The sequence below is a fragment of the Bombus vancouverensis genome, unplaced genomic scaffold, assembly GCF_051014615.1.
Source record: "Bombus vancouverensis nearcticus unplaced genomic scaffold, iyBomVanc1_principal scaffold0018, whole genome shotgun sequence".
Lineage (NCBI taxonomy): Eukaryota > Metazoa > Arthropoda > Insecta > Hymenoptera > Apidae > Bombus > Bombus vancouverensis.
The window spans coordinates 7,267,259-7,277,365 of NW_027468910.1; the positions used below are offsets into that span (position 1 = coordinate 7,267,259).

General features: G+C 36.8%; 1 protein-coding gene across 1 annotated transcript; it reads right to left on the minus strand.

Annotated features, from left to right (window-relative positions):
- Positions 1-4,041: 4,041 nt before the first annotated feature.
- Positions 4,042-10,107, minus strand: LOC143304072 (uncharacterized). The gene is made up of 3 exons (XM_076626404.1): positions 6,374-10,107; positions 6,227-6,298; positions 4,042-6,148 (listed from the first exon to the last, which is right to left on the minus strand). Exons 1-3 carry the CDS (start codon positions 6,470-6,472, stop codon positions 5,735-5,737), a joined length of 585 nt encoding a protein of 194 aa, XP_076482519.1. The 5' UTR covers positions 6,473-10,107; the 3' UTR covers positions 4,042-5,734.

Consider the following 10,107-nt stretch of genomic DNA (forward strand, 5'->3'; position numbering starts at 1 on the left):
GTAAGTATCCAAGGCATATCGAAGAATCAGGTGATGTTGTGGGAATGATCTAGGTAAGTGATGCAGCATCGGAAGAGTAGAATCTGAAGAATTACAGACAATGTTAATCTAACAAGTAGGTTTTAATCACTAATAAGGGAACTAACTCATATCATACACAAAATAATAGCAAATAGCAAGTACATGCAATAATAAATTAATAGGGAAAATAAGAAAGGTTAATAAACACACGAATAAGTTAGAAATTAATCAAGATAGACTAACTAAATATTAACAACATGACTGAACTCGGTGCAAAGGAATAAAGTTACGTTACACAAAATATCTGGTAACACAATACACAAAAAAAAAAAGAAAAAAAACATTAACTAAATTAAACAAGATTTATATAAATGCGAGTCACGTATAATCAAAACAATGACTATCGAAATTCGAAAACAACACAATCTATGCTATCGCATTAAGGTAGCACACGGTATTGACACACACAATATCATGAAACACAAACAATATTACAGAAACACTACAAAATAAACTATAATGATTAACAAATTAACTATTTCAACAACACGCTACTGTTGACATTAAACAAACGATACACGCAAGCGACCATGTTGAAAATTCGTCGCACGCACCCCAACACAAATAATAGCTAATACAATGTAATACAGCATTATAATAGCAATGCTAGGTACTGAACACAAAAAAAAAAATAATAAAAAAAAAAGAAAAAAAAAGAGAGAGATAAGGAAAATATATATAATAAACAACAACTAACATAACCATAACATATTATATATTATACCACATACAGGGATACAGTATTTGTACAAAGGGATAGGTCCGAACAAAACTTATAAAAAATTATAAAATATATATATTAACTGTTTTCGTATGTATGTCCAGAACAGGTGGCGAGTTCATCGACCCTAACATAGAGGACTCAGACGGGCCCGTACCCGCATTCGATCTGGAAGCGACGGAGGATGTTCAGTCTTGCCTCTGTGTTCGGTTGATACGTTCTGTCTACCATTTAGATAACGGTCATCTTTGTCAAGACTGTTTCGATAACTTAGATCCAGACCACCAGGACCTATGTGACGACCCACCCACTCATTTCATATGCGGAGTATCCGCAAGAACACGAATATCATACTGTCGTATGTGTGATATAAACCTAGCGGACCTACAACCCGCTATATCATGCCTCCAATGCATGATCGTTTACACTAATCTAACTCACCTTGAAAGAAACTTTTTAGTTCAAGGAATAGCAATCCGCGCCGTAGAACTATAAAGTACTTGTATGCTACGCACAAGACCAAATACTGATGCTATCCACCTGTAAACAAACGACATTTATAATTATGCATATAATTTTCACTTATGTTTACCAATATATATATGCACGCATGTTGTAAAGTAGGCGATATCTATGACACTCACTTCCATTGATAATCCGAGTGACTCGTAAAATAAGTCGTCATATTTACCATTACACGCACATATATATATATTCAAAGACAAGCTATAATTGTAATATCTATTCCTATAGATAATATATACTTATATATTTATAACGATAAAACAAATCTCATCTATATTACTTAGCAATACGTATGCATATACGTATATAATTATAACCCAGGTAGCATTCATGGTATTTATTTTCACCGATAATAAGTTTTAACAAAAAAAAAAAAAAAAACATATAAATATAAATTTTTTTTTATATATATTAATAATAATAAAAGATTATTCTTATTTCTAATAAACTCGAGAGTAAGAAACAATTTAATAAATTGTTAATAGGAAGATGAATCGCCTGGTCATCGTACTTACCCTCATCAAAATAGCATACGGCCTGGTAGGATATGACTGCAATGGCAACCACCTCAACGTTACCACTATCTCTCTAAACTCCATCGGGGACTGCAGCATACAGCCTACAATGACTGAAACCCAAGATATTTATATACAACTACTTCAACTCTCAGAATTTGAATTTGCCAACGTAAGGCAATGCAAGGTGCAAATAACTCGAATTGTATATTACTGTGGCATGCACTTTCACACGTCGGCAGTGCATAACGGATTCGCCGAATACCTCCATGAAACAACCGACCAACAATGTGCAAGGATGCACCAAGACGGCACATTTTCACTCGGACCACAAAACCTTATAGTTGGCCTAAAAGATAATGCAACAGAAACAAGGTCGCTTGTCCTAGCCGGCAAGCTAACAGACGACGGCAGCTGCCAGGGAACACAGTATGTAGACCCATACGGGAGCTGGGAAAAGGTCGTCGTACAAGCAACAGTAAGGATAAGTTTAAAATCAGCAGTTGTGCCAGTACGGATCGAGGCGAACAAAATTCTACTGAAATCAGGAACAGTATGTACCTTTAGCGAAGGAAACTGTCTAGACGCTGAAGACGGATACACTTATTGGCAACCACAACCACCCTCACCATGCAAATTTGATCAGTACGATGTGCTATATGAAGGAATTGCTACAAAGATCCAGGAAATAAAAACCAACAGAGAATCAGCACAACCAGTTTACGCACTAACAACGCAAGAAGTAACATTTGCGCTGACTAAAACCGGAGAACAGCCACTGTGTGGATATACCCTACTATCCACCGAACACCCCAAATAGTTGAAACAACAAGAGGAAATACGTTTATCTCCAAAAGCAAGACAGCAGTCGAAAACTTGGACATATTCGCATACGTCAACTCAAAATTCATTTACGTAGAGAAACATATTAAACGACAAATGACAACATTGTACCATGATGTACTGACACAAAGATGTACCACGCAGAAGAAACTAATAGAAAATGCTTTAAGCTTAGCGATCTTACTGCCCGATGAATTTGCATATACCATATCCAAAACCCCAGGACACATGGCCCTGATCGCAGGAGAAGCAGTCCACATAGTCAAATGCATTCCGGTACAAGTAAAAGTACGACATACAACAGAATGCTACTCGGAGCTACCCGTTTGGCAAGGGAATCGCACCGCATTTTTAACGCCAAAAACACACATCCTAACGCAACACGGAAACCACAGAGAATGTAGCGCGGTACTACCTACGCTATACAATATCGACGGACTCTGGCACAAATTCGTACCAAAACCCATGGAAACAATTGCACCACAGGAACTCCGCCCGGACGTACGCCAAACGTGGCAATATTCAGCACCATCGTCGTTGGCCACGAGCGGAATATATACCCAAAAAGACCTCGATGCACTACGGGACCACGTCATGTTCCCGGCAGAAAAATCTGCAGTTTTGAACACATTGGCCAGAGGAGCAACAGGAAAAACAATCGTCCCTGGAACAGTAAACATCCTGGGAATGATGGACGAAAACACATTAACGACAATAGCAAAAAATACCGTATCAAGCTTATGGATTGGTTTTATGGAATTTGGAACTGTCAGTGCAGCAATATTTGGAATACTTGTAATATTTAAACTAATCAAGACGATAATAGATATAGCCATACACGGATACCAGTTACGTGAAACTTACGGATGTGGAATCGCCCTATTAGGAGCAATATGCGGCTCAGTTACCCACCTGCTACTATACCTCAAAAGAAAACGAAATATCGATGATCAAACAGCACAACCTCGAGGGATATCGATAACACCGGTAGTCACTTAACAACCAACGCCATCTACGTCCGCCTTGAGCGAACTCAGAGACACCATCAGTCAAATTTCCTTTGGAAATTTGAACTCCAAGGGCGGGGGTGTCACGTCCCGCGTTCCGCACGCGCCGTAACAAGAACAAGAAAACTATTCTATACAAAACGCGCGAATAAAGATTTGAATGCACAAACGAACACACGGCGCTACGAAACTAAAGGAAGGATTAACAAAGCGAGGGCGACTAATAAATCCAACCAGTATAAAATAAAATAAATAAAACCAGCTAACGGATTGAACGAGTTACGAACCAAACAAATAAACCAGGAAATAAGAATAACTACAAAAAGGGAAATAATTGAAGCGCCAGAAATACATGTATATATAAATATATTTTAATCAATCAACTTGGAGAGTTACATATAAGTATAAACATATATGCTAGATATGTAATAAACTAGTAAATATTAGTGTTAGTGCTTATAATACTATGCAACAAATACAATATTATCAATTTATGAAATATAAGTATATACGAAGTTAAAAACTAATAGTCTAACGAATACATAAAACATACAATATTGTATTATTAAAGAAATAAAAGTTACATTGTCAGAAACATATATATATGTGTGCGCATTCTATTAAACAGAAACATACTTAAAACTAGCCTACGTTCCGGTAAAGAGTTATAAAATAAGAACTACGCTACGAAACATGCATGTCTCTATATAAACATATAAAAATCTATATTCTAAACTACTACTAATCTATGTGCATTCTACAATCTGAAATACATATTTAAAACTAGCCTACATGCCGGTAAAGCATTATAAAATAAGAACTACATTATGAAACATGCATGTCTCTATATAAACATATAAATAATCTATTTTCTAAACTAAAACCACTATTAATAATCTACAAAAAAAATAGAACACACAACGCAACACTTGGGACCAAGCGACAACCTGTCGACAGGCCAAACGCTCAAAATAATTAACACCGCAACGACTTGAGGAATTGCTTACAGAAATTCTGTCATCAAGCACAAATATGTAAACACACATTAAACGCACAATAATCTAGAAACAAAACCTTCAATACTATGTTGTCACAATACAAAATATATATGTATATATGAAATCAAATGATTGACACATAACCTCAAATACACAACACTATATCACAAAAGAATCTAAATGAAAATCACTTTGCCAGAAATATATACATATATACGTGTGCGGGTGCGTGTTCTATCTTATTAAATGAAATTAATATAAAATAAATAATTAACATTTCATTTCGTACGAACACTACATGAACGAGAGAAATATACATATAAATACGTATATATATATATATAATATATATATATATATATATATATGTATGTATGTGTGAGTGCATATGTTTTATATTATCGAATACTCTATAAAATAAACTACTCAAAACAATAAATAACGCAATCGAAGAATTACAAAACATTAGCCATATTGAAGTGACACACAACATAAACATATATATATATATATATACATATTATACTATTGTCACTTTAAAACAATATTAATAAATAAATGTTCCAATTGCGGTAGAATAAGGAAAAACGAGCGACAGACGAAAAATTACTTCGATATCAAACAAAACTAAAGACCCGTCACTAAAAACTTTACTGATGACATCTATGAGCAGCCATGTTGGATTTACACGCGTCATGGCGACAGGAATATTAGGGATTAATGGAAGTCAGGCGCGAGAAACAAATCATGAAAACACATTGTTAACACTTTTCTTTAATAAATTCTATGCGCAACTACAAATGTAAAAAAAAAATATATATATATAATTAATTAAAAGGGGGGAAATATAAAATTGAAAAAAATAACAAACGTAAAATAGATAACCTAACACTATCACATTCAAAATATATATATATATATATATATATATATATATATATATATATATATATATATATATATATATTGAACACAAAACAAAATACATCAAAAAATTAATAATAATAAGGAACATCAAACAGCGAACCAACGAATTTGAAGCAGCTACACTAAATCAAAATCGAAGCAAGGAGCTCCGGGATAAAGTTCGCTGAACTCACGCATACACCAATAGCGCACAACAGGGGAAATTCCCTTTCTCCCAGAAGCGTGGTGACGAAGATGTGCCTCCAAAACCTCTTCGGGAATTTCATTCGCAAAACGAACTTTCACGCAACGATCGGTATCAACGATTTCAACCAGAGGGGGTTCCCTCTCCAATACGACGGTCTCTGCATCGAAGAAATTCTCGTCGAAAGTAACCAAATCGTCAAAGCCCAATTTCGACACGGCCTCGGCACCAATGTTGAATAGTTCCTCCAACCACTCTGATACTCGTGGTTTATCACAGGGCCGCATGCGTTTGATTGGTCCTCCCGAGTCGCCCATGGGTTCTTCGGAATCCCTCTTTCGCTTGGGCTGAGAACAACACGGTATATTTTAAATAAAACGAAACAGGACGAATCAAGCGGACTAAAAACAAGACTAAATACGTACCAGGGAAGTCTGGAAAGGAACCTCTGATGGAAACGACTCCGCAAACATTGTTCGAACGTCGATCACCGAAGCCTAGGGAAATAGCAAAAAAGGAAAAAACAATCAAAATCACAAAAACAACCTTAATATGCAAACATCCAAACTTACGCAAAACAACTCGAAGGAGGAGGTCCTTGTTATGGGAGAGCAGCGGAGCTGCGCGTGTTTACCCAGTAAACATTGAAATGATAATGATGCTGCAGCCATCAGCCCTTCCACGCGCCGAAGAACACCGGTAATTCCCACGGTACAGCACGTGGAAGTTTCTCGTGGAAAGGATTAGATCAGCGTGGAATGCTTCAAATCTCCTAGACGCTAGCTCAGCGGAACACAGGACTGATAAATACTAAGTCGAAATATGGAATTTGCATTTTGTCACGTACGATTCCAAGAAGCCCAAACTGCAACATCCCGATTCCCACGGAAGCGTACCCCCAGTGGACCACCACCCCGTGGGGGATGGCATTATAAATAAGCGTAGCAACATAGCGCAGCGCTCATTATTATTCTGGTGAACATTCTTATTACGGTTCATTATTCTTTGTTCATTATTATAGTGTCCATTCTTCTTATAATTTGCGTTCGTTCATTTTTTATAGTGTTCATTCCTTACGGCTCATTATTCTTCGCTCATTAGTTTGTTCATAATTCTTGTGATCGTTTGTTATTACGGCCCATTATTAATTTATTACTACGTTCGTTATTGCGCTCGTCACTGCGTTTAGAAATTTTGTATAGTATTTTGCGTTTCGGGGTCTTAATTTTTTCGGTCAAGAAAAGAGAGTCGCGACTAAGTAAAAAGAAAATTTTATCTTTGAAGTCCTCATTTCATCGTTTAAACACAAACGCGCATTGTAATTGCGGTATTAATCCAGCTAAGTGAATTGCTCAGTCTGTATTAAAATAGATAAATAAAGTAAGAGTTGATAGTAAACTATATTCGAGTTCAAATAATAAACTCAACAAAACTTCGACGACCACCGGAGCGGCTGAGGCAATGGCACCAGACAGCACCTACTCCTCAAGGTAAGAAAATTAATTTTGAAAATTTCCTTCTTCTCTGGTAATCTCGTTGCCCTCGAGAATTGAATTAGAACTTCCTATCATCGATTTCGTTTTATTTTCGCGAACGGTTTTGAAGATAGAATCATTGTTTAAACTTTTAACAAAAGAGTTGTCCGCTGTGTCGGCTTGTGCGAACGGTGTTTTCAACTACTGAAACATCCACTGATCTTCGCATTCCTCCTCCCATTGTTGGTAAAATATTACCCGCCTTTGGGCAAGGCTTGCGAAATCACATAAGTCCCGCACAGGAAGGACTATTAAATACATCGTCGGGGTCAATCGAAAATTAAGAACAATACCGGCGTTGCTATTAACTGATATTCTTGCCATCATTGCATGCGATTGTAAGAGAGATATAACAGAACAATTTCCCTTCGAGAATTTAACCAAAGGATCGTTCGCTGTGTTGGCTTGTGCAAACGGTGTTTTCGCTTATCGAAAACACCCATCGATCTCCGCATTCCTCCTCCCACTGTTGGTAAAATATTACCCGTCTTTGGGCAAGGCTTGCGAAATCACACGAGTCCCACACAGAGAGGATCGTTAGAATCATCCCCGATTATTAAACTCAAAAGGCAAGAAAATCGTGGTGACAGAATCCACCGTAGTAAATGAATCGAGTTTCGGTCCTAACGGCAAACTACTACAGCGAAATTAAAAGAGAAGAAGAAGTCAAACGTAAAAATAAATTTATATAAAACAACGAAAAATCTCACATTCCTATCCAATCCAGCAACGCTAAAATATATATTATCTAGCTAATAAAATATATATATATAACCTAAGCCATTTTACATTCAAATAAAAATCCGTTCAACGAGGAAAAATATTTATTGTACCCAGCTTTAATCCTCTCCCGTGCTAGTATCCCTGCGCATAGCAGGTTAGCCGAAAAGTGGAATTCGTTTACCAGTTGCATTAAGCGTCAGTTAACGCTACCCATTAAGCGTAAAAGAAAATAATAAAAATAAAATATTTTGAAATAGTCCTTAGACTATTTCTGGTGGCAGCAACTACCGTATTAATTAGAAATCTAAATCAGTATTAAATACACAATAATATCATTTCAATTTATTTCCCTTCCGATTAAATTCAAAACTCAAACTATAAAAAAAAAATTTTTCAGTAAAATTTAACTTTAAATTTGATCGATTTAAACAAATAGATACGTAACAGAGTAAAGTAATAAATTTTTGGTGGCAGCGGTGGGATACGCTCCACGGAGGATTAAAGTTGGTTTAAACGGTTCGATTCGCTCCACAAGGGATTAAAGTTGTCACGATTATCGATAAAATATATACCTAAGAAATAATGTCGACTAAATTAGAATCGTTGGACAAAGGCATGATCTTGATGTTATCGGAAAAACTTAAAGCATGGGATGCGAATTTTCGCGACATGAGTACAACAATGAATAAATTACAAGACGATGTGCGTTCACTGAAAATAAAAAAGGAAATCAAGACACCCGTATCATCGCCGATAATTTCCCAAGCGACAATACCGATAGAAGTTAATCCCCAATCAATTAAGTTAAAAGATGCAATAGAGACAGTACCAGTGTTCGACGGACATCGACCCTCGGTATTTCGATTTTTAAGAGCATGCGAGCGTGCACGAAACATGGTTCCTAGGCATCAAGAATCTCAGTTAGTAAAATTATTAACGAATAAGCTTCGCGGGCACGCGTTTCTCGCCGTAGAAGACACAGAAGTAATAAGTTTAAACGATTTCGGGAATAAATTAAAAGATATGTTCGGTCCGGGAAAAACGGTTAACGAATATAAAGGGGAATTAGCTACAATATTTCAACGACCGGGAGAAGATATTTTGGACTACATAGAACGCGTCAAAGATCTCAGGCTGGCGATAATGAACGGGGAAAGGTACGAGTACGGCACCGTATTTCAAGATAGGATAGATCGAGACACGAGGGAAGCTTTCGTTAAGGGGCTCCCAAACGAGGTGTATTTACGAGTAAAGATAGCAGGATACCAATCCTTGGACGATGCGTACCGCTAAGCCGTGAAAGCAACACGAGAATTGAAACAAGTGAACAATAGAATTCGATACCAACGTCCGACACCTTCGGATAATTATAACCAAAACAACGCTCATCCACCATACAATAGTATCTATACTGTAAACAACCGCCAGGACTGGAGATTTGTACCGCCGTCGCAGAAACATCTAAACAACCCGGGAATAGAAGAAAATGTCAGGAAAGAAACAAGAGCAATAACTTGGGAAGAAAAACGCATAAATAAATACCTCGATAGAGATCTAAATCAAAAGAGAGATGCTGATCATTTCAACCAATCAACTTTTCAATGCAAACACCATTCCGTTGCTGTGATAAGGGATAATGTCACGTTAAATAATAAAAGGACGCACGGTGCCATAGACAGGATCATGAGTGAGAAATTTTCTGAGTTACCAAACAAGATAAATAATGTTAGTGCCAAAGAACTTTCAGACAAAGCAGAAACTAGGAGATTGAACGACGAGACGACAGGCAATGCTTATCCACTGCCTAACATCACAGAGATATTGGACCCGCTGGGAAGTGCAAATCGCCTCTCCACGTTCGACTTGGCAAAGATACAAAAGCAAGACTCCACGAATTTCGTGAATGTTTCAACCATAATAGGAAAAGAGATAGCGAGTGCATCTCACTCAAAAACTTCTATAAAACCATCAGAAGGAAACTTTATCGAACTCAAAGCCAAATCATTAAATTGCAAGGAAGATCACACTATAGAAAATAAAAATATAGC